Source organism: Lotus japonicus, chromosome 1, assembly GCF_012489685.1.
Source record: "Lotus japonicus ecotype B-129 chromosome 1, LjGifu_v1.2".
NCBI lineage: Eukaryota > Viridiplantae > Streptophyta > Magnoliopsida > Fabales > Fabaceae > Lotus > Lotus japonicus.
The window spans coordinates 67,363,533-67,389,688 of NC_080041.1; the positions used below are offsets into that span (position 1 = coordinate 67,363,533).

The 26,156-nt window shown below is 39.0% G+C and overlaps 1 protein-coding gene and 1 long non-coding RNA gene across 6 annotated transcripts; one reads left to right on the forward strand and one right to left on the reverse strand.

Moving 5' to 3' along the window:
* Window positions 1–11,981: 11,981 nt before the first annotated feature.
* On the reverse strand, window positions 11,982–15,084 carry LOC130741053 (uncharacterized). Of its 5 annotated transcripts, XM_057593848.1 has the most exons (5): window positions 14,544–15,084; window positions 13,708–13,746; window positions 13,242–13,508; window positions 12,578–13,073; window positions 11,982–12,342 (listed from the first exon to the last, which is right to left on the reverse strand). In XM_057593848.1, exons 3-5 carry the CDS (start codon window positions 13,406–13,408, stop codon window positions 12,277–12,279), a joined length of 729 nt encoding a protein of 242 aa, XP_057449831.1. In that variant the 5' UTR covers window positions 13,409–13,508; window positions 13,708–13,746; window positions 14,544–15,084; the 3' UTR covers window positions 11,982–12,276. The 5 variants fall into 5 exon arrangements, with proteins under 5 accessions (XP_057449831.1, XP_057449822.1, XP_057449816.1 ...); XM_057593839.1 differs by lacking the exon at window positions 13,708–13,746; XM_057593833.1 differs by having other exon boundaries at window positions 13,242–13,746.
* Window positions 15,085–20,097: 5,013 nt separating this feature from the next.
* On the forward strand, window positions 20,098–21,383 carry LOC130741118 (uncharacterized). The gene is made up of 3 exons (XR_009020312.1): window positions 20,098–20,206; window positions 20,334–20,375; window positions 20,524–21,383. It is a non-coding gene; the product is annotated as an uncharacterized LOC130741118 (long non-coding RNA).
* Window positions 21,384–26,156: the final 4,773 nt, after the last annotated feature.

The window sequence follows — 26,156 nt, forward strand, 5'->3', positions numbered from 1 at the left end:
TGTGCCTCCAAGGACAATTTTTTTTTACTTGTTACTAGTTGCTTTAGAGTTTAGACAATCCTATGAATATGCTTTAGTTTTCAGTTTTCAGGTAGTTTTCATGCATTTTCACAAGTCAATCCCTTAAATTCCAAATTCATCACTTTCATTGCTTCCAAAACCTTTAAACTCACTCAATATATCTATCAAAACTTGTGAAGCACATTAAAACACAAATTTAATCAAAGCTTCACAAAATCACTAACCTACTTCTAAAAACACACAAAACACATAAGTATAACAAAAACAATAAAAACACTGGATTGCCTCCCAGGAAGCGCTCGTTTAACGTCATTAGCTTGACTCAAACACAATCAAGGTGACCACAAACAAGGGTTATAATATAACCCCTTCCGTTTCTTAGGTCGTTTGACTTGGACTTCATCTAATTTTGTACCAAAAGCCTTCCAAGCCATCAAAAATTCATTCATTTTCTTTCTTTTCACGGTCCAACTCAAATCACATGCCAAGCTATTTACATGCATATGAATGACTGCAAATTTACAATTCTTTAATGAATTTGATGCAATATGCTCATCAAACCTATCACCGAACACAAAACCTATATGCTCAATATTAAGGATTTCATCATTGCATTGGTGATGTGATACACTATCAAAATCTTCAAAGCTTACCTCATCCACTTCATGTTTTACCTTTGGAGGGCTTGAAGGAGTCGGTAAGTGGTGAAGGGTCGGACCATTTTCTTCTTTTTTTGATTTTTTCTCTTCTTCCTCACTTTCTTCCTCATTTTCTTTTGTTTCCACAACCACCTTATCATATTCAGCTAGTTGTGTTGCAAGCTGCCCCACTTGTTTTTCTAGGTTCTTGATGGAAGCCTCGGTATTCTTTTGGTTAACTATTGAAATCTGCATGAATTGGACCAAGGTATCCTCAAGCTTAGCAATCCTATCCTGTTCTGGGGAATAATATGATTGATATGGTGGTGGTGATACCTGTACTTCCTGAAAAGGACAATAACCCACACAGTGAGTGTTAAAACAAATATCACACCATATTACCTGATCTCTTATAGATGGTTGCTGCATTTTTGGAAGTTAGCGACTCAGAAGCTTCTTGTTGCTCTTTTCTCTTTGACTAGCCGATTGAATGAAAATAAAAGCACAAGCTAACACAAGAGATTAGTAACAACAAGGAAAATTAAACTGAAAACAAAAACTATACACTATATTCACAATCATTCAAGAATGAAAACTATCACAATGCAAATAGTATTGGCGCACCTCCCCGGCAACGGCGCCAATTTGTTGAAAGATTTTTTACCACTCTACGTTTGAATCTATCAAGACTCAATTGTAGTATAGTAAAGGGTTTTGTCGTATCCACAGGGAGGTGTAACACTATGCCGTTCAATAGTTGACAAACTTAAATGATGGATTCTTAAGAGATTGATTGATTATACATGAAACTGAATGAAAAGCAAATAAACTAACAGAGAAACAACAGATATGAGGAATTGTTGGGATTAGACTTCATTGTTTGACCTTTTTGCATTCTAGTGATTCAAATACATAACATGTTCAAGCATATGATTCATCTACACCAATTCAACCCTACGTCATCGATGTCTCGCATGAGTGGATATCAATAACTCTCTAATCCTAAACATTGATGTCTCACATGATTAAGAAAGAAAGTTATCATGAAGTTTGGGTGTTTAGTGACTAACAAACCTAACTCTATGTCTAGCAATTAAGATTATTAGGTGATTAACTGTAGTTCGGACTCAAACGTTGTAGCTTCCGCTCACAAGTCGAATCAAACAAAATACCATAGGTGATCAATCTAAGATATAGCATGAAGATCAAGAGAAAACCACTAAATCAACAACTAGAAACATGCTTTATATTGAAGAGAATCACATAGAGAGCATAAGTATCATACAACTACATCAAATCCCAACAAAAGAGAGATTAGCTATCCATTTTCATGGGAAAATGGATAGCTTTACAAATAAAGAAGAAGAATTAGAAGAACCGAAACCGTCGCGATGTCTCGCCGCCGAATCCGATACCCAAGCCTCTTCTCTAGCCTCCTAAGCCTCTCTCCTTGTCTCTCAAGTGTTTCCCTCTGTCTCCAGTTCTCCTCACCAGATTCTTAAGAGAAGCTTTTTATATTGAAAAAACGCAGTACAGGGCGCTGGGCGGCCTATTTTGGGTGCTAGGCGGCCAGATAACTTCAGGGGAAGGTTTCTGGCACCGCCTTGGGCGCTGGGCGGCCTCTGCAGGCCGCTGGGCGCCCAGTACATCTTCAAAATCCATTTTTCTTGCCAAAACATGCCCTCTTCCTTGAATCTTCAATCCTACAATACAGGTTGAGATTAAAATCAAACTTAAGTACATCTTAGCCTAAAGTTCACCTATCAATAAGTTCTAATCAAAAGAAGTAGGATTTGATCAAGATTTATCATGAATTCATAAGGATAAATGCCAAAGTTACTCATCGAAATTAGGTAAAATTGGCACTTATCAATGAACTACCACGAGGAGGACCTGGCTACTTGCAAGGAAAGGACAGATGATTTGTAGTTGGGTTGGTATGAACTTCAGCAAGAGGTGAGGCAAAAACGGAGACAATCAACGCCGGCAGAGCCACTTGCATCGTCCAAGGCAAGGAGATCGCGTTCCTTCTCAGCGAGTTGGGTGCGACGAACGAGGCCCTGGCTGATGTGAGGTCACAACTTGAGGTAGAAAACCAGACCCTTGCGGATATGGACTCCAAAATCAAAACCTCTCAAGCCCGGTTGGGGGCTGACGTTGCTGCTGAGGTCGTGGAAGAACGTGGCCGCGGCTTCTTTCTCGCCAAGGCTCAGGTTCAACATCTCTACCCAGGAATTAACCTTGATGGAATGGGAGCTTTCAAGAAGATTATCTCGCACGGGCTCGTTGGCCTTGACGATCCTCCGGGTTTCACTTCCGAGCGTTTCGCCGCTGCTGAAATTGAGAGGGAAAATTTGTCAATGTAAAAATAGCTATGTTGCTTTTTTTTTGACTCTCTTTATCATCCTTTGTAATCGATTAATGTTCTTATATTTTTCCTTAGTTTGAATTCGTCTCGCGTTTGCCCGTCGCCATTTAAGCCATTTTTTGGGAATTTTCGCCTTGCGTTCGCCCGTCGCCATTTAGGCAACTTTTTAGAAATTTTCGCCTTGCGTTCGCCCGTCGCCATTTAGGAAACTTTTTAGGAATTTTCGCCTTGCGTTCACCTGTCGCCATTTAGGCAATTTTTTAGGAATTTTCGCCTTGCGTTCGTGTAGCGATTTTGAAGGTGTGCCGAAGAAACTAGGACTTTTGCTCATTTTGAGGCTTTTATTCACACCAATATTTCCCGTAAGAGCAGGTGTGGCCTTGGCGGTTTCATCCCGCCAAAGGCTTACACTGCCAGGGGCCCAATGGCCATATGGGTTTACCCAGACTTATGCCTAGTTTATTTTCTCGCCCATATTTCGGGGAGGCCTCGTATTCCCAGATTTCGGGGAGACTAAGGAATACACAAAGACAGTTAAGTGTATTCCTTCCTATAATGACGTTGTATGAAGCTACGACCTGTATCACGAGGTATCTCACACGAAGGAGCTTGGCATTCTCATCGATCCCAAAGATTGTGTCCAAATCTATATATCCCCGCACCCAAACTTGCTCGCCTGAAAACCCCACCAGAGTTCCTGTATAAGGCATTAAATCTTTATCCGTTAATCCCAGCAGATCGAATGCATCTCCATAGATGATATTAGCAGAGCTGCCTTGGTTCAGAAGGACTCGGCGGACATTGAAACTGTTGATCCTGATCATGACGACTATAGGGTCATCCTTGTGCGTTTTAACCCCCTCGTATTGTTGCACCGACATCACCCCCTAGCGTGTCTTCTCCTTGCTGAGGCTGTTACACCACCCCCGCTGAAACCACCTGCAATTGTATTTATTGTGCCAACCGGTGGCTCAAGATCCTTATTAAAGGTTTCCTCTGCTCCTTTCTTCCGCGCGGCCAGCGTCTCCTTTTTGTCAGTATTCGGCGTGTGGCGACGATCTTCCCGTCGGTGATCGTCTTGCTGGCGAGACCCCCTGTACCTGTTCCCCTGCTGTCGCTCTCCGTTCCAGCGATCGCCGCGTTCATTCAGTTGCAACCGCCCCACTCGGATGAGTCTCTCGATCTCATTCTTCAGAGTAAAGCAATCCCCCGTGTCATGTCCTGCTGAGCGGTGATATTCACACCACTTGGTCTTGTCTGTCGTTGTCCGCGGCGGGTCAGCCCCTCTTTCGCCCTCTTCAACTGCGTGTGTCGCCTTAACTTCACGCAGCAACTCTGTCAGGTGGGCGTTCAAGCTTTTCCCTGCCTCCTCTCGGCGACAGGGGTCAGCCTGATGCCAGGGCCGGCGCCGCTCAAAATTTTCCTTTTTGGGATACAAAGATTCCCTCGGTGCCCTTTCCCCTGTTCGAACCTTCCTGTCCCGTCTTCTGCTTCCCTCTACTTTCTCCTTGCTCGGCTTATCTTCTGGTGACACATCCCTCTGGTCGCCATCCTTCTCTACATTCGCGCGTCTCTGCTTAAAAGCGTCATCCTCTTCGTCAAGTATGTACGTGTTCACCCGGGCTCGCACCTCCGCCATTGACTTGGCTGGCTTTCGGCTCAATTTACTATTTAGCTTCCCTGGCTGCAATCCGTTTTTAAAGGCGCGGGCACAGGCATTTGGCTCGGATTCATCTATCTTTACTGATGCAGCGCTGAACCGCTTCACGTACTGTTTCAAAGTCTCGCCCTCAGATTAATGCACGTTGTACAAATCTTCAATCGTCACCTGCTTAGTTTTGCTCGCCGAGAACTGGACAAGGAATTTGGATGAGAAGTCACGAAAGTTCGTGATGGATCCTCGTGGTAGAGTCGTGAACCACGCCATTGTTGTGCCTTTGAACGTGGCTGGAAACATCCTACACTTGACCGCATCAGAAGCGGCGCTGATCACCATCTTTGTGTTGAAATACAGCAGGTGCTCCTTGGGATCAGCCTTTCCACTGTAGGTCTCCAGCACTATATTCTTCATGTTGTATGGAATGGCAACTTCCCTTACCGCCGCTGAAAACGGTTCGAACTCAGCCACAGCCTCTGCTTCGCTCTCTCCCTCATCTTGCTGCTCAAAACAATAATACTCTAGCTGCTCTTGAAGATACTCGTTTCGTTGTCGTATATCGTCAATACTACTAATCAGACGTCTCCAATCTTGGTTGGAGATCGGTGCCTGAGGTGCCTGAGTCTCTCCTCCTGACGCTGTGGGTGACCTCTGCCGCTCTGGCGAGGACGGCGATGAGGGCAACGAAGGCGTCGGAGAAGGAGGAGGTGGAGGCGGAGCAGGAGGAGTCACCTGATCCGTTTCCTCAAGTTGCACCTGCGCAAGTCGCGGCCTGCCTCTGACGCGGCGCGACGGCGAAACATGTCGATGCCCAGGATCTTCATCACGTCGTGTGCGACGTGTTTCCATCGGAATTGGAGAATTTCTTCGGAAAAACTCAGAAACGGAAGAAACTGTATGGAAAATCAAGGAATCCTCTTCTGGATCACAATCTACGAAAAACTCGAGAACAATTGCTTAGAAGAACAAGCTTCACTCCACTGAATCGTGATCCACGTAGTCCGGGAATAGAAATCTACCGATCCCCACAGACGGCGTCAAATGTTCCGTGCTAGAACATAGAGAGGGAAGGTAGTACCCAAAGTGTGAGGAAAGTGATGTGAATGCTTAGAGAGAGAAACTCTAACCGCTTAGAGAGAGAAAATATAACTGAATTTCAATGCTATTATTTCTCAAATGAGCTAAGAGTCCCTTACAATTGGTATTACCCTCCTATTTATAGAGGTGGAGTTAGGCTTTGGCGCCCTTAGTCTGTCCAAATGGGCCAGTTGGGCCTCGGGAAGGGAGGCCCAAGGTCATGACGCGTCCCACGCCCAAAGTTGAGTCTCCTGGGCGAGGGACCCTGGGGTCTCCTGGGCGAGGGACCCTGGGGTCTCGCCCAGTCCAGTAAGTGGTAAATGAAGCTCATAAGTGGGTAAATTTTTTGTAAAGTCTGGCTAATAACACATAATAATTATACTGGTAATCTTAGGAACTTATCAACCGTAAAATCTTAATTAGGATGTTTTGACATGTCTATCCTGCCTAAACTAGGTTGTCTTATGAACTTATCGACATTGGAAGCTACATAATGATATTTTAACATGTCGATCTTTGCCGAACAAGATATCTTAGGAAATTATCAACATGAACAATGATTTCTTGAAGTGTCAAAAGCGATCATTAAAGTGACAAATGTGATTCTTAAATTCAGTAAATTGATTATTGAAGTGGAAAAAGTGATTCTTAAAGTGACTAAGTAATTCTTAAATGACTATGTAGACTTTTCCTGAAGTATTAGCCACACATTACATGGAATTAACCACAAATATGAACTTCATTAACCATATAGTATCAGGTTGACATTTCATTTATTTCCTCTACAAAACGATGAGTGAAGTGTAAAATTAGTGAATAAGTGAATCTTTAGTGAGAAAAGTGATTATGAAAATGACTGAGTGATTCTTGAATGATTAGGAGACTTTTCCTACGTCATTAGCCATACATTACACTGATTTGACCACTAATATGAACTTCATTAACCAAATGTGTGTGATTGATATTTAATTCCTATGCCCCTAGAAAACAATGAAGGGGAGTGTAAAATTAATGAAGGAGTTAGGAATTACTTTTTCCTACATCAATAGTCACCTCAAAGAATCACTTTTTCAACTTCAAGAATCAGTACGTAATGGCGCTTTAATGAACAAAATAACATTACAACTAAATACTAGATAAAGTAATTTTTCACCATAACCAAGAGCTACACTTAACTAATCTTACCCTTGTTATCAAAATTGCTAAGTTATCCTACCCTTAATTCATATATAGGTTACGGTTTAAAGTTAGAGTTTTCGTAGTTTGAGAGAAATCGACGTGTCAAAACATCCTAATAAGACTTTCAAGGTTGATAATGTAACACCCCGATTTCGGTGGCGTCAATTTAGTAACTCAAGAATAAAATAAAGTTGAAAAGCAGGTATTTTTTTTTCGTTTTTCTTTAAATAAAAAGACTTGTCGAAATAAAGACTCAACCCCAATCGCGATTAACAGCGATTAATATACAATACAAGCACAGCCCTCGCTGCAACTAAAAGCATCGTCACGAGTGTCCTCAAGTGACGGAAAGTAACATCAAGTAACTAAGGTGTTGTCCAGCGGCAAACAAGTGCGACTCATAAATGGAGTCATAAGTCTTATAAATACAGTCCTCCGAAAAGTAAGTCAGCCCAAAAAGGCTTCCAAAAAGACTTCTTACGTCCGACTACTCCATGCGATTCCCGTCTACGGAGAACCACACCGAAAGCAACCTGTCGCAAACTACCCTGTTCCAAAAGTACAAATGACGAATCAGAGCTATGACAGTAACAACCAACTCAAAAGACTCTAACCACCCATATCCCACACTACTATCATCGACTCTCCCTCGATCAGGCATGAAGTCCGGGTCCTCGTCGAAAGCTTCAGTAATAGTCGTTACGCTCCTGGTTCTCCACGAGTGGCGAATCATCACAAATCGGCTGACGGACGCCTGGCAGCAGGCCGACCGCCCAAACACAAACATACAAACAAAGCCAAGGTGCGAGGGTCAACTCACAGGATATAATAGATAATACAAGCAACATGTGATGAATTAAGGGGTATATATATATAGGTTGTATATATACATGTAAGTTATGTATCGTCTACGCTAAGGTATATACATAACATGTTATCAGATCTCTAGTAACAACACAATATTCAATATCTCAACAATTCAACAAATAACATGACAATGTTCACCAATATCAAATCATCAAAATCTCAACATATGAAGTTAGGTGATAAGGTTATTCAAACAATATATTGCCCTCCCAACGCACAAGTGTCTAACTAAACAAATGTTCCCTGTCGTTTGCCCTATGGTAAACGACGATGAAATCTCACGCTTCCATGAAGTCTCACGCTTCAATGGAGTCTTACGCTTTCACAAAGTCTCACGCTTTAGTGAATTTTCACGCATACACGAAGTCTCACGCTTCAGTGAATTTTCGCGCATTCACGAAGTCTCACGCTTCAGTGAGTCTGCACGCCTCCGCAAAGTCTCCCGCTTCAGCGAAGGTTCCCGTCTCCACAAGGTCTCCCGCCTTAGTGAAGTTTTTGCTTTCACGAAGTCTCACGCTTCAGTGAATTTGCACCCTTTCACGAAGTCTCACGCCTCAGTGAAGTCTCATGCTTTCACGAAGTCTCACGCCTCAGTGAAGATTCTCGGCTCATCCTTTGGTTGGCTAAATAAACTGCTCAAAGAGCGAAGGAGTACCAATGTACTTGGAAACTTATTAATTTTACCGGCTAATCTTTTAGATAGCCAAACAACAAAACTGCTCATCGAGCGAAAGAGTATAAAAATACTTGGAAACCCATTAGTTTTCCTAGATCTTGGATTCGGCGACACTTCTTGTTTTTTTTCAAAACTAATATCCAAAACCTAAGCTCTTATTTGAGGATGTGATCATTACTTAAAGGTTTAGAGGTTTTTTAATGTCTTATGAATTTTCATCGTAAAATAGTTTCCTTTTAGTCTTATCTCTAGCCTTATGAGTTTAAAAGATCCCATACTCCCAAGTAATTCCCAGAGAAGGTCTCGATCCATCAAAACAATATCAAGGGTCCGAACCTTGGTCCGTCCCGTCGAACTTCCTCAAAATCTCACAATAAAAGTTGGCATACAGCCCGTTATCCTCACTCAGCCGAATAACAGATATATGTGTACTTGCATAATCAAAACAGTACAATCCAACAGTCATGACACATATATCAACACATTGGAGAATAACCATGTAGCACATAGCATATAGGGCAGATATCACACATCCTAGATTAACCAGGTAGCATTTAGCATGTGAATCAACCTCAATAACAATCAAGCAATAAAAGATTATCAATTGTCAGCCGTAGCCTCAGAAAACGTTTTTCCCAGTCAAACACAATCAAGTGCATAACAATAAATCAAGTCGAATTCATCGACGCCTAAAATACAAATAGCTAGTAAGTAAGTTGCCCTCACCTCGAGTTGTTCCAGTCTCGCGGTGTAGGTCTCGCTCACAAGCTTGTTCAGTCAATCCCAAAGTTTCCACAATCGAACCTTTGAGCAACAAAGCAATAATGAATCAAACCAAGTCGATACAGTCGAAACAATCCTAACTAATGTTCGACAAAGCTCAAGAAGCTTCAGAGTACAACATTTAGGCACGAATGGAAGGGCTTTCCCCGAATGGATGAGTTTTGACTCGATTCAAGTTTTGTACAAAAACACTTTATTCGCTAAAACGTGCATAACTCGAGCTACAGAACTCGAAATAACACGAAACCGGCGCCAAAATTTCGACAATTGAAAGAGCTACGCAATGGCTCAGGTCATAGAGACCCAAAAATTATTTTTGGACACAGTACCCAAGCAAATAGGTTTCGGCCACTATGGAAAATAGGGTTTTCGAACTTTTTCTTCGGTCTAAATCAATTCCTAGGTATTCTTAGACGATATCTAGGCCAGGGAAACTCTCAGAAAAATTATCGGGTCGAAAACTGTCGCAGGGGTATTTTGGTCAATATTTTTAGCTCAAAAACTCAAAATCAGAATTTCGAAAAACAAATTAGATGGGGTCGATCCTAACGACATTTATAACAACTAATCCTACTAAAGCTAAGCTAAGTCGAGAGCTTTTAACCCAAAGAACGAAGCTTTGGCTCAAAATGGGTATTTTCAGAAAACTGGACCTCTGCGACGATTCGGCAGGATTCAGCCGAAAACAACTGGATATTCATGCTCTAGAGCACGTAAGCAATAAGTTTAGACACTGAAATCAAGTTATTTGGACAGTTTTACAAAAAGCTCAAAACTTTGAGCACAGAAAGACATAGAGAAAAGCGACAGAATTTACGATCAGAGGTAAGGAAAAGCATCAGTACCTCGAGGCCTACGCGTAGCAACGAACAGAACGACGATCGGTCAAGAATTGGAAAAAAATCAAATCTCCTCCTTTCCTCCAAGAAGCTCACGGCCGTGGGTGTGTTTTGGGATTTTTTTGTTTTTTTTTTCATTTTTCAAACTATATATAGGAAATGGAAAATGCGGAAAAATGAGAATTTCGCGATTCCGGTTTTTCCTACTGATTCCAACGTATTTTAGACACGATAATCTTCCCGCTGAATCTTCTAATTCTTCAAAGAAATATCAGTATGATTTTTGGTTTTCGAGGCTTATTTTTAATGTGTACCGGCTTAAAATGCACTTTATGCACTTTATGGTTTTGACCTCGGATGCAGAAACTTCCTTCTGAAGAAAGATTTGGAACGTCGATTAGAGTGGGCGTAAGCGGATAAAATCTTTATTTGAAGTTCCGAATAGAAAAAGTCTTCATCGTCCGTTGATTTTAGGGTTTCTGAACTATCAGGGTTTCGGTTTCGGCGAACTTCCGAGTATTGGAATTTGACGTTCGTACATTCTAGGGTTTCGTATCGAAACGCTCGTTTTGGAAAGGAATAAGAGAAAGTCTTATATTCCTCTAGAAGATTTTTGGAATTTATTCCTATAGTGTTCCAAGGGTGGAACTTAGTTTTCTTTCCTAAGGTTCTTGTCCTAGGTTTAATGCGAATATTAGTCGTGCTATAACTTTTATCGACTTTGATACCATCCTAAGCCTTTTCCTGAACTTTCTCCTTCAAAAATTTATTCCATTCAATAAACACTTGTTCAGGTTTTCCTTCACGTTACATCAAATTAATCGTGAAAAGGAATTTTATTCGATTTATTCCAAACCTAAAAACTTGGGTCTCACATATAAGTTACTAATATTACTTAGAAGTCCAAGTAGTGACCACATGACCAAAAATTAGCCACTGACTGCACTAGATCAACCATATTTTAATGCAGTATTAACCTTATTAAGTTGTAGTTAATAACGTCAATATTATTGATCAATTCAGCATAAAATGTGGCTAATATCGCAGTTCAATCAACTTAGTCATTTAAGAATCACTTAATCACTTTAAGAATCACATTTTTCTACTTCAAGTATCAATTTACCCACATAAAGAATCACATTTTCACCTTAAAATTATGATACTTATTAAGCAGTATTAAAAGTTTAAAAGCTGATTAAAGTGACTATAATGATTCTTAAATTGAGTAAAGTAATTATTGAAGTGGAAAAAATGATTCTTAAAGTGGCTAAGTGATTCTTAAATGACCAGGTAGACTTTTCCTGCAGTATTAGCCATACATTACACGGAACTAACCATGAATTTGAACTTCATTAACATCTAGTATTAAGTTGGCATTTCATTTTTATGCCTCGACAAAACGATGAGTGAAATGTAAAATTAGTGAATAAATGTTCACTTTAATGAGCAAAGTGATTCATAAAGTAACTAAGTGATTCCTAAATGACTAAGAGACTTTTCCCGCGTTATTGGCCATACATTTCACTGAATTTATCAATAATATGAGCTTCATTAACCAGTTCGTATCAAGTTGATATTAAATTTTTATGCCCCTAGAAAACAATGAGGGGAGTGTAAAATTAGTGAATGAGTGATCACTTTAAGAATAAATTTTTCCTACATCAATACCCACTTCAAGAAACTTTTTCAACTTCAAGAATCCCTAAGTAATGATGCTTTAATGAAAAAAATTACATTACGATTAAATATTAGATATAATAACATTTCCCCATAACCAACAGCTACACTTAACTAATCTACCTTTCTTATCATGTGTAACTAATCTACCTTTTTTATCAGGTTAAGCATGTAAGTATGTGTAGAATGTACAAGTAAGTGAATATGAACAATAACATATTGCTATCGACTTTGACAACTATCTCATTGTCAAAGTAGCACATCATTCACCACAAAATCCTTTCTCCTTCTTTTTCATGAACAAAATTGTGCAAGGAAAACCTACTGTACAAGAAGGTATTTGTTTGCAATCATATTATAGTGCCCAGCCCGAGCTCATCGTCAATGTCATCTCCTTCTTCGAATAACTTCAAAAACCGAGCTTGATCTTGCTCTCTCTTCTTCTTTTGCCAGTACTTATGCTGAGACCAAAACAACCAGCAAAATTACAAGAGCTAAATGCATTCCTTTTTTATCATGATTCCCTTCAGGCACAGGGACAGCAACTGCATAAATGAAAACTATTATTTCTGTCAAACATAAAATTGCAAAAGAAGACGGTGAAAGGGTATAGATGCATGCATACCCAGTAAAATACATTTATTGATTTTATCAAAATAGCAATGGATAGTTAATTAGCAGTTTAGCACTCACTCACCAGCACAATATTACAATGCCACAAAAAATAATGAGAAACTAGAATTACATAGTTATAGCCCATTCACCAACTAACCAACTTACAAGAAATTTGTATACCTTAACCATGACAAATCCTTCATCTAAAGGAAGCCATCCTCTCTCTACCAAACTGCACAAAGGACCGAGTTGAGAGTAGTCCTGCAAACCCCTTTGAAAGACAACCTTCAACTGCACATTTGGACTTGGATGAACACAAGGGGCTACTTTGCCTACTAGTTTCCATGCAGTCCTCTGATGTGTTCCCTCGTGGATCATGTCCTCCCAATCTACTGCACCATGATCTCTACTTCTCTTACAATTTGAAGAAATCAAGTCATCAGATGCATTAGAGTGCTCCATATCATTGTTTGTTGTCTCCTCAGGTAACTTCTTCTTGTGAACATAAATACTTCTCAGTCCAGGAAGTGGATCCTCAAGAACACATGACTGGGATTCTGTATCACCATAGCTGCAGTGGAAGTTGGAATAATCATAATGTGATTCTGGTATCCAGTACACATGCTCGACAAAATCATCTATTAAAACAGGCCAAGCTTCAGGATCATAGGCAATCCTGTACATATGCAGAGCATAAATTATCATCTAGGTTCAATTCAAATGAGCTGAATTGTGTGAAAAATCAAGTTTTTTCCTTCACAAACCCATTACAGAGAATCAATAGCTATTCACGGAAAGTAAAGATTTTTCCCACGAAAAACAACAATTAAGGATAAAGGGTTACCAGATTGGAGGTTCGTTCGAGAAGAACAACAGCAGCATGGGAAGATGAAGAACGACGCTGAGCAAGAACCTTAGCGAGAGAATTGAAGCGAAGAAGCTTGCGAGCGGACCCAAGGAAAGAGGAAGAAGGGTTAGCTCTGAAGGGATCGAAAGAGAGAACCTTGTCATTGAATCTGAGGATGTTGCAGGAGAGCACAACACGCTTTGCAAAGCTTCTTAATGAGGACCATGGGCTTCCTGGTGAGACCTCTCTGGAACCTTCCATGGGCTTCTTAGTTTTTATGTTGTAATATTAGTGTTTGTTCAATAAGATGTGGTAATTTGATACATAAACAAAATGTACATCAGTGTTGGGATTCAACCATACACAAAAAAAAGAATCAATATTCAATATTCAGGGTATCTATATTGATCTTTGTACATAATTGAATACAATTGATTTGACAAAGGTCTCTACAGAATCATACCATCAACATATTTCTCTTTTTTTCTTCACATAGCAATTCCTGGTTACAAAAAGTATATAGCTATTGAACTAATCCCTGAATCAAAAAGTGTTGCAATCTCAAATTTTCCAGCATAGATGCTTTATTAAGAACCATTCACACTATGTACAAGTTCTTTTTGTTACAATGATAAGCAATTATGCGGAACCAGTGCAGTGTGTCAACAACATTTGAGGACATGTTATCAACAAAATGGTGATCATCACCACAAGCCCCAATAATTCCATTGGAAATTTTAAACCACTGCTGAGTCCAGACCAAAGACACAACTCCACTATGGGCAAATAAGGGTACAAGAGAGACTCAAATAAATGCACAAATTAGTACTCAAAGCCAGCCAAATAACAAAACCAAAAAGCTCATATAAGAGAACATTGAAGATGAAAAAAGCTTTGCAAATTGAGATGCTTCACATATATGGTATAACACATTGCTATACACACTACATTGGAGCTGAACAAAACTAAAAAGAAACAAAAACAAAAGCCCAGGAATGCTATGTTGAAAATAAAACATAGCTTCCTTTGTCTGATAAGAAAAGCTAAAAGATTTAGCTATTATTTAAAAAAACAGTACTTCCCATGAAAGCAACTAGAAAAACAAAACATGAAGAAATAAAAATTCTTGCTTTTCCCAGAATTTCCCAATGAAAATTGAAAACCCCACTACCGAACAACAGCTAAATTCAACTTCCGCTTCAGCAACAGGTTCAATTATCCCCACAGAAAAGAAAAACACACGAAACACAAACATAGACCACACCGAAAAACAGCAATTTAGACGAATTGAAATGTTACCTGGATCACACTGCTGGTAGAATCTTCGGCATCTGCAGAATCACACGAATGAAAAACAAAAATTAAAAATTAAAAAAATTAATCGATGATTTGGGGAAGACGACGACGAAGCACGACACCGAGGTTTTTGCGGAGACAAACAGAGGAGAGGAGAGGAGAGGCTCGACAGAAAAACCCCCAAAGGTGTACAGAAGCGAGGACACGAACAACCCCAAGTTGATGGTGCAGATCAGATGGGGAACAAGTTGAGAGATTAAGACGAATTTCTGGAAAAATGATGACTTTGGGATGAGACGAAGGAGATGAACAACTCTAGTTTACCATTCGAGATGGGTGTTCTCGCCCTTCTTAATCTCATCATAGGCCATGAGAAGCGCCTCAAGCTGCATCGTCGGGTTCTTGTTTGTATCGACGATGAAGAGAAGCCGCATGATCTTCGACGAGAGAGGATGAGAAGATCGGTGATGGTGCAGAGGATGGGGAAGAATCAAGGCTGGGGATGAGATGAACATTAATCCAATTTTAGTTAGATTACTTAGGTTGTTAATTATTGATTAGGACCTAAAACTTAAAATATAAAAGGGGTCATTTAGTAATCTACCATGGACAAAACTGATATCTACACGTTTTTTTACTGTAGATTATTGTAGACAAAACTGATATTGTATGCTACCAAACCCATAAAATTTCTAGTTACCGTACCGGTAGGCTACTAGACCCATAGGGTACTTGTAGGATATACGCCACTTATGAACAGTGACTACATCAACTTTTCATATTATTTGCTTTTCTGGAAGAAAAAAAAGTTTCATTTAGATGACACTCAAGATATGGAATGAGTTTTCTCTTTGATTGATTGAGAATTTCTAGATGTGTTGACAAATGTAAAGATGTGAACAACACTCTGATAACAATTATATATATTTAAAAAATGCATAAGGAGTACCCTGTTATTGATTGGTTTTTATAATTCATAATGAAGAGTATTATCAATTATCTCCTTTAACAATTTTAACAAAATTTGACTTGACTTATTTTATTACTTCAATGAAGGTAATACAATATAAATATGATTAATATATACCATTTAAAAAAAATAACCATACCATTTGAGAAAAAATCTAAATTGTATATAACACATTCATTCAAGGAATTTTATGACGTTACAATGTTTTTGTTTATATTTAATGACATTTTGCTTTATGTGTACTCTAAACAAAATAACAAAAAAAGGATTGGTGCAACTAACACCAACTACTTGTGAATATTATTAGTCATTCGTAACTATAAGATACCAGCCACAAATGATTCAATATAAATGGAAAGACGATTTAATTGATGGTAACAAAGATCAGAAAGGGTTGAAAACATTACTTTTCACAAACTTGATGAAATTAAAATAAGAACACATTGAGAACATAGCATGGAAAACAATTTAAAAAGAGTATTGTACACACTTACTACTAAAAACAGCAACAAACAACTTAGGGTTCTGGAAATTAGAAAAAATAACTAAAGATGATGGTTTAACCCATAAACGGAATTACATTGCATACACATCAACCATGTAGATAGGAGAATCAAATTGTTCCCACAGCTCAATTCTGTGAACCTGAGCAGTATTGCCATTCATAATGTAATCATTCCTATAAAAATCGCACCACCCTGAAGCTATTTGACCGGTCATCCCACCATTGATAGGTGCATTTTGATTTAGATTATGAGGAGGATGCCATGTAATGTGCCATTGTGCAATTGTTTCATCAGGAAGCTGAACATTAATCACTGAAGGCATTTGAGGGAAGAAGAGTTGCGGGATACGACTTGAAATAGTCTACACACAAAATTTTAACAAAATGAATAGAGGATAAATTAAGAATAGGAATATGAAATCAATAAGGATGTTGCACTAACCACAGTTTCATTGCCATATATGTGTCCAGAAGTGATATTGGATTGCCAAATCTTCTCCACCCATGGCGCTAATTCAAGCTCATAGTCAGACTCATCATCACTTGAGAAATAATTATCCTCATTGTCTTGTGGAGCAGCAATGTACGGATTCAACGGTGGTAGCATTGGAGGATCAATATTGTATTGGATCTCCATGTTAAATAAGTCATAAATGTGGATGTAGAATCTTGAATGCCCACGATAACTAAAGTGCATCGTCACAATTGTCTCAATTTGGTGAAGATAGCGCAACCCAAAAAAGCCAGCCCCAATTCGATACTGGCCTTAATTATAGTAGTAAGAAAGGTTAAAGGTGTTTCCAACAGGGTCTTCCAATTGAACAACATCATTGATTTCGTTGCCAACATGTTCCTGAAATCGCCTTGGGACAACAATATATGTCTGTATATGGAACAAAATCATTGAAACAATAACAACAAATCTATGGAATTATGAATTTATGTAAATGAATTCTGACATCTATAAAAGAAAAGTATAATATCGTTTCAGCATAAAGAGGTCTAATAAAAATCCTTGGATTGGCATGGGGATTTCTCAGACGAAGGGCATACATTGTTGAAACCTAATAATGTCGAAATCACTAACTGAAATAAACATTTAGGGGTTGCACATAGTTACATAAAATCCTTGAAGAAGGCCATCTAAACATTATATTAGACCAAAATTCTAAAAAATGTACCAATATTAACTTAAAAATAATCACCAAGCAGTCTATATCCCAAACAGTCCAAAAGGAATAGATGAAAGTCATAAGAGTTGCTGAAAAACTAATTTAATAGGTACATGAATAAAAATATGTATCATCAGTGATTCTATTTTATCTAAAAATCTTATACACAATAGGTTCACTCATGTGCCTATCATAGAAATTACTTAACTTATCATTCCATAAATCTTTAACACATTCAATGTAATTTCCACATGCTTGACTATGTTACAAATTTGATGAGGACACCTGGAAAATTCCATAAGTAAAAATAACTAAAAAAGATGACATTCACAAAAATCTAAGATAAAAACATGCAAAAGTTAAAAGATGCAATTCGAATAGTATTGATTAGTAGTTCAATATAAAAAAACTGGCATTACTAATAGCACACATATCTAACTTAGAGAGCAACCTTACTCTACCCTACCATGTATCTTTCACAGATCAAGGTCCACAAACAGAGTTCAATGATGCAGACATTTTACCAATGATTAAAACTTATTTAAAACTAAAACGATATACAATAACAACACACAATATGGTTTTATACATGTGAAAATTAACAACCCAATAACACATATAACAGATGACTCAAGGATGAAATTCATCATCATATTTTGTGATGTGTGAGCATGTTAACTTGTAGAAAAGTAAATAACAAATTAGGTATAAGTTTTGTGCATGAAATCTACAAACATCTTTATGCCTAGACACCAATTTTTAAAATTAGAATCAACAATGTCATATTACATCAGTTACTAAATAAATTTGGTAGACCGTATCAAAATAGTTGAGTCAACAATCAACAATGTCACCATCGACATATATCACTCATTGAAGAAAGCATCAAAATAGTTGAGTAAAATGCACAATGCATGTCTAATTACTGTGTAGTGAGTCTCAGTAAATTATGTACCAACAAGGGGAATGGATGGAAGGACAAGATGAAGTCAATAGGATAGTTTCGAATCACTTCCGGAAGGTGTACACGAAGTCAACAGTTCAATTTATGGAGGAATGTCTAACTGCAACCCCTCCAAAGATATCCCCTAAGTTGAATTCAAGTCTTTGTGAACCTGTTCTAGAGGAGAAAATAAGGAGTGCATTTTTTCTTAGGGGATCTAAAGGCCCATGAGTTGATGGGCTTCATGCCTTTGTTCTATCAAAAAAGCTGAGATGCAATCAAAATAGATGTGTGTAGAGTTGTCCAAGATTTCTTTATGAATGGAGAGATCCCTCCATAAGTTAATGATACATTGGTCACCACCAAGTTGAAGAGTTTAATGAATTCTCTCATCACAAAAAAATCCTCATCTAACAAGTATTTTTATCTTGAAACATATTTTTGGTCAAAATATACGTAAACATATCGTACGCGTGGAAAATACGACCCGAGCCCAACATGTGATATAATCTTAAAACCCAGCCCATGAGGTAAAATATGATTCAATTCAACTCATCCCATTCGCATCGCACTTCCTCTTGATCTCTTCGACTGAAACCCTTCCTCCTCCATCACCGGCGGCGATAGACGATGTCGACCGCTGCTCAACCCACATGGGCACCGGCTAAAGGTGGCAACGAACAAGGCGGTACTCGAATTTTCGGTCCCTCTCAGAAATACTCCTCCAGGGACATCGCATCTCACACCTCTCAAGCCAAGGTAACTACCCCTTTTCCCTCTTTTCAATTTCCGTTCTAACATGACCTAGGTTTTGTCTCTGTTAATTCACGCATCGTTGAAATTTTTTGATTGTACCCTATAATATTAGAGTTAATCAATGTTCATTAGGTTAGGGTTGTGTAAAAGTTAATCACGTGATATGTTTCAGGTCCTTAAAAATGGTATTGGTCCAAAGGATATATATGCAAGAGGGTGCTTGTTAATTCGCAAATATGTTGGAAGGTGATGTTAGCCGAAATTGAGGAGAAACTCCGATATAGTTGCATGAAGTGGGTGTTGAAACTTGAAAGTTAATCTATTTTACGGGAAAGGTTGAAAGGCGGGATTGTTGTTGCTGGTACATCTTGTGCTGCGTGTTGAGAAACTTTTCTATTGGGGGTCTTTATAATTGTTATGTTCAGATGGTGTTTGCTAGGGTTTGAAGTCTCTAAGCTTGCTGTTAGAGGGGGGTTATTTTGTTGCTTGGTTGTGCGATGATGTTGGGATTATTTTGTGGGGTGGGGTCATCTCTTGTTGGTAAAAATAATAGCCATGTAAAGCTTAATTCTATTGCAAGGAGGGCCTTCATTTCATTTTTTAACTCAATCTGAAATCAACTATTCAGGCATCGGTTCTTTTTGGCTGAACTTTATCCACCTTGCCCTTAAAATTATTTTTGGCTGGAATGTTAAATTAGTTGGTGCCACTGCCACCAGGTTTTGCAGATTTTCAGATCTTATATTGTTCAGCTGGGGTTTATAACATCTCTTATATTTTCATTTGTAAGTTTTTTGGGTTATTTATTGTATTTGCCCTTAAATTGCTCTTTAATTGTATTTTTGGCTTTAGTTATAATGTCCATAGAAAGGTTACTGCACTAGTCCTATTTTTTGTATGCTTTAGTTGTTTTTTCTAAGGTGCTATGTTTTGGCAAGTTTCTCTATTGCTTTATATGCTTACTTGAAAGGCCTGTTCTCAAGATCCTATTTTGATGATATTAATCATATTTTCTCTTTTGCTTTTGGAAAAAATGGTGTTTGCCTGATGTTGGAACTTTTAATTATTTCTGCATCCTGATGTTTCCTTTTGTCTAATGAGTATTTTTTCTGTCTATGCGTTCAATGTTGCATGTTATTATCTTAGCATGAGGTTTTGGTGATGCACGTAGTGTGCTCTTCCTCCCTAATATTTGTATCTTCTACCTTGCCAGGGGAGACAGACAGGACACACATGATGAGTTAAAGAGAAGGAACCTGCGTGATGAACTGGAAGAGCGTGAGTGAAGGCATTTCTCATCAAAAAATAAATCTTATAGTGGTAATATATCGGTTTGTAATGGTTTTATAAATTTCTGTTTGTGGGATTGAATTTTATCATTCCAGTCATATGAGTTTTCATTTTCATTGCAACTTGTAACTATTCTATCTAATCTATGTTCTGACAGATGACAGGGATCATGGAAAGAGTAACCGTCTGTTTTTGGAAGGTACTACGTACACTAATTAGTATAAACTTACTCACTTAAATACTTTGCACTTGGTCTACCATCCATAAAAGAAGGTGGAAAGGGGAAAAAAACAATTATGGTATTTTCTATTTTGTCTCCTAATTTGGTAGGTCTTTAACATACACAGGAACAAAGAGAGATGTTGAAGACAATATTGTTGCACGAAGTGTTCATGCAGATGATTCTGATGTTGAAGTCAAAAGTGATGAAGAGAGGTTGGTAATTTAGCACAAACTTCATGTTATCAGTAAGAAATGCTTGTTCAATGTATTTTTGGTGTCTATAGACGCAATTGTATAAAACTGAACCCAGTTTTTGGGAGCTTATATGCACATGACAAGTGCACAGGCATGTCTCACACAATAGAGACTTGTAGTAATAGTGTAATACATCCTTATATGTAATACAATTGAAGTTATTGCTTATACATATGGATCATTTAATATTTGTAAAACAATCTTGGGTTATTATTTTTAAATCCTCTGGTTAAGCTTCACTGGCAACTCACCGGCCACGCTCTACGCCCCGCGGTGGCCGGAGTACTCGCGTCTCCACATCTACTCAAGCTATTTATGGGTTTCGGAGTGTTCCGAGACGAAGCCCTCTACCAATCGAGGTTGTTCCTCTTCCGATTGAGCCACATCGCCTTCAGCAGCGAGCTTCCGCTTTCCAACGTCGCCAGAATGGAACGAGCTTTGCGATTAATCTTCGGATCAGTCTCCGCAATCGCATCGATGACACTGGAGGACTCACAGATGGAACAGGAAACTTTCCATGCGCTTTCATTGCTCTCACTTTGAAATCGATTAAGAATTTGTTGTTGTGTATATTTGAATATCTCAAATCGATTATTGTTTGGAGTTAGAAAATCTATGATTGCAGGGTTAATTAATTTTATTTTTTGTGAGTTTGTATAGGTTGCGTGTTTAATTTCGTCTCTGGGGTTAGAAACTTTGTCGTATATATATGAAGATTTTGGGGATGAAATGTCTTTGTTTACAATTGGATGCCATTTATTTATCAATGTTGTTGTGTCAATTTCACAACCTTGATTGTTGTTATGCCACATTATATTAAAAATTTTGAGAGTGGCGTAAAATCTAGAAAGCACAAAGTGATGATTTGATTTTAAAAAAAAGTTAGTGATGATTTGCTTGTCCTTTAGATATTTATCATCTTTTGTCGACATCTTTGATAAATTAAATTAAATTACTGACAGTTAATTAATATATGTCATGAAAAAAAAATGATATTTGAGCTTTATATTTTTTAGGACCTTGTTGACTAATCTTTTTTAGGCTACATTTGGAAAACTAACGGAGACCCAAGTTTTTTTTTTTGAAAAGTGAGACCCAAGTTAAACAAGAACATCATAACACAACAATTGATTAAGCAATTGATTAAGTTAGAAGGAGAGAACTTTCAAAATTACAACGGATTCACATTCACAGCCCCAGTCACTTGTCTTGCCAATCCGTTTGCTCTCACGAAGAACACGAATGATAGAAATCTTCATTCCTGATATATATGTAATGCTTCTAAGTTCTAACCTTACGGATTCGATCACGCAACCAATAGCTTTGAACACTTGTCGTGCTTAACAGAACATCCAACACATTCTTGCAATTAGAAGCACAAACAACGTCACGATATCCTAGCTAGATCCCATGCTAGAGTTAGATCCTCATCAACGACAATCTGCATGGAAAGCATCACTCTGTCCAAAGCTCCCAAAGAACCCAGAAGTCTAGTTATCATCATTGTCCCTGAGCACTCCACCCATACCCATTTTGTTGCCATTTTAAATCCCGTTGTCATCCACATGAACACGCACCAGCGCGGCATCAACACTCGTCGTCGTATTAGTACCTCGCCGCATAGAACACAAATTCCACCAGGTGTGAATAATCAGTAATAAATTCAAATTATAAATTAATATATGGTTAACTTTTACTCGTTGAGTTAATATAAAATGACATTCATTACAATATACGAGTTTCATTTGTCTGTTTGTCTCGAAGTGAGTGTCAACATCTAATAGCATAGGTGTCAATGTATATCCAAACATATATACCAGTCATCCAAACATGGTCGATGTTTTGTCATAAATTGTTAGGAAATTGTGAGATGCATTTAATGATCTTTCAAATTACTAATGACCTAATTACCCGTAATGGTTAGTGATTGTCAGTAAATATATACCAACAAGGGGAATGAATGGAAGGACAAGATGAAGTCAATAGGATAGTTTCGAATTGCTTCAGGGAGGTGCCTATTGAGTAAATACCTAAAAAAAACGGTTCAATTTATGGAGGAATGTCTAACTGCAACCCCTCCAAGGGTATCCCCTAAGCTGAAATCAAGACTTTGTGAACCTGTTCTTTTTTTTGTTAAAGGTCAATGAATAACATTGAAAAGCAGGCCGAAGCCTGTTCTGGGAAAAAGGCCCAGTCCAATACAACCTTCGGCACAAGGCCAAACAGAAATCAGAGAAGAACAGGCCTGCAGGTTGGGCCTCAAGCCACACGTAGGTGGGGAGACCAAAATAGAGTAGAAAACTACTTGAAACCTAAGGAGAAACAAAAATTACAAGGGACCTAATTCTGCAGAAAAGCAGCAAGGCAGTTTACCACAAAGGCAGAATTACATCAATAATACAAAAAACAGTGTGAATGTTGTTCATCCAAATTAGGGTCACATGGAGCAAGCAAGCACCACCAATTGGGAAGGACAAAAAACCCCAGCCTTCACCCCGGGGGAGGAAATAAGGAGTGCATTTTTTCTTTAGGGCATCTAAAGACCCATGAGTTGATGGCCTTAATGGCTTGTTCTATCAAAAGAGCTAATATGTTATCAAAATGAATGTGTGCAGAGCTGTCCAAAAAATTTCTTTATGAATAGAGAGATCCCTCCATAAGTTACTGAGACATTGATGGTCCTTATCCCTAGAGCGCCTCATGGTCACCACCAAGTTGAAGAGTTGAATGAATTCTCTCATCACAAAAAATCCTCATCTAACATATATTTTTAGGTGGCTTCTAGGATGAAAGAGAATGATGGATCTTTCATTTGTGAAAGACCAAAATTACCTGCTATAGCAAGTGGTAGTGACTTGTTGAGAAAAATAAAATAAAAACAAACAATTAAAATTACTAGAAAATCTCCATCCTACCCCTTCTCCCACCTCTTCCCTCTTCCCCCCCCCCCCAACCTAAAATAAGTCCCTGGTCGAGCTCATCTAGTTTGGATGTTATTAGATGAGCTCGACTTCAAATAACGAAACTAGTAGAGGGTAGATTAGATAGATATCATACCTACGACGAAGAGGAAGAGAAGGAAGCGACGGAGGCTGCGGTTTCGGCGAATGAAAGACGACCTCTGGAAACCACAAAAACACAATTATAAACCCTCAACCACATAAACCCACTGGCCCCCACTAGTATATAATATATTAATTAATAAAACTGTAATTATTTTATTTTTTTATAGTCAATAAAATAAAATACACTCATCTCCGACTTGAGAAGGCACATGTGAATTGAGACGGTGGCCGAAGCTTCCGAATACGGCGGCACAGTGTGAAGTTTTAGGGTTTGTATGAGCACCAGACTCATGCCCCCTTTGAATTTAAGGGTGCATATTAGGGGTAAAAATCAATCTAGGTCAATTTCTTTTACCTAAACAAACTTTTTTTTTACCTACAAACTAGTTTTCTTAAAAAAAAAAATGGTTAAAACACATTCATTCTTCGATTGGCATGTCTCCGTTGCAGGCCCTCTATGGCCGAGCACCTCCAGCCCTCCTTGATTATGTGCCTGGGAGCACCACACTGGAGTCATTAGACACATCCCTTCAACAAAGAAACCACATTATCAGAATTTTGAAGGCCAACTTGGCCAGAGCACAACAAAGAATGAAGGAACAGAAGGACAAACATAGGGTGGACATTACCTTTGAGCCAGGGGATTGGGTTCTTCTGCGCTTACAGCCTTATCGGCAAGGATCCCTTCACCGCAGGCCATCCCAGAAGCTTTCCAAACGCTATTTTGGCCCTTACAAAGTGCTCAAACGCGTCGGAATGGTCGCTTATGAGCTTGATCTGCCGCCAACGAGCCAGCTTCACCCAACCTTTCACGTGAGCCTGCTTCGGCTCTACCACGGAGAACCTGGGGAGCACCGCGAGCCCTTACCACCGCTGGCCAATGATATAGCAGAACCAGTACCAGCGGCGGTCGCCTCCCCTCCTCCATTAGATCCCACGACCATCCCTGCAAGTGGAGACAACAATCAAGGCTTGGAGTTGGACATGTCAGTCCAAGGTCTTGAGGTTGAAGGAGGATTCGAGACTGAAAAAGAGGGGGAAGAATCGCTCACGGTTGAGGAAGGGAGAGAAGAGGGAGATGCGTTTTTGTCTGGAAAAACTGAAGAACTCAAGGAAAAAGTAACAGAGGCACTTAACGGGTGTTGTCTTCGGTGGGACAGTTGAACCATGGTGCAGTTTATTTTTAACCGTCCGATATAATATTAAAGAAATAAACGGCACAGATATAATTAGTTTTAAATGTACATTTACATAAACACCCTTTTCCTTCTCTCATTATTTCCCTTTTCTCTCTCTAGTCATGTCCACCAGACCACCACAGCACCATGAATGAACCGACTGAGAAATCAAAATAAAAGGAGTAAGAATCTGAATTGAAAATAACAGAACATTGTGAGGATTGGATGTGGAACCTAAAGTAATAAGAGGATTAGGAAATCGAAATTGAAACCTAGAAATTAAGCTAGGGTTTGTTGAAGTTTGAGATGCTCTTGTGCGACCTTTATGGAAAATTGCAACCACCACAGAAACCGCTGCGTGAAATCAGCCACCGCTCCCCTAACCCTCCTTCCTTCTTAAACAAAATTTTCAACAAATCAACACCAAGATTTGCTCCATGTCTTACAAATCAACAAATAATGTAGAGAATTAATGAATCTGTAACTCACAAAGAGGTGTGAGAATGAAAAATAGGAGCTTGATAAACACCAACGTAAAGGAGGAGAGGAAAGAAGCTTGATAAACCCAACTAGATCCATGGCATGGTGGCTGTGGGTGGTAAGAAACTTTGTCTGAACCTTCAGATCTGTTCCTTTGCTAACCACTCAGATCTGAACATGGTGACTTTTTTTTCAAAAGGATTGATATGGAACATCAATATTATTATGGGGTATTTTTGGACTTTCATATTTTTTTTTCCCACTGACACATGGTGTGTCACTAAACAAACCGTCCCACCAAAGCCTTCGTCAACGTGAGAAGTGAATTGAGTTCTACCCTTTCCAACACTCTTAACTCTCCTCTGGATACTTTGCAGACAAGTGACCCACCCCCTTTATCACCAGCCAATCAAAACAGCTCTCTCTCCTCACAACCCACGTTACTTTCTGACCCCACCTTGGAAGTCCAATCCCAAACTCAAGTGGAGAAAATTTTGGCATCCGCGAGGTTGACTCCAACGGCTCCAAGGAGCCCCACTGCCGACACCAACCCTAATTCCTCTCCTTTGGATCTCCCTCCAACCCAGCTGGATGCCCCACCCGTTTCTGACCCGGTCCAAACCCGACCCAGCCTTGAGGACAAGGCTTTTCTCCCAGGAGGGAGTGATGGCAGCATTGGGCCCAAAGGAAAACACAAATATTCCAAGCCCAAAAGAATTACCAAATCACCAGCTTGGTTAAAGGGATTCGATCAGAAAACTGAGCTTGCTCACCAATTGA

What these genes read in the sequence shown, in the direction of transcription:
- LOC130741053 (XM_057593839.1), bottom strand. Translation starts at nt 13,408, where the DNA reads ATGACAAGGTTCTCTCTTTCGATCCCTTCAGAGCTAACCCTTCTTCCT. An exon ending in TCGAACGAACCTCCAATCTG is followed by an intron (nt 13,074 to 13,241) that starts GTAACCCTTTAT and finishes GCATATGTACAG; the next exon opens with GATTGCCTATGATCCTGAAG. An exon ending in AAGGATTTGTCATGGTTAAG is followed by an intron (nt 12,343 to 12,577) that starts GTATACAAATTT and finishes CAGAAATAATAG; the next exon opens with TTTTCATTTATGCAGTTGCT.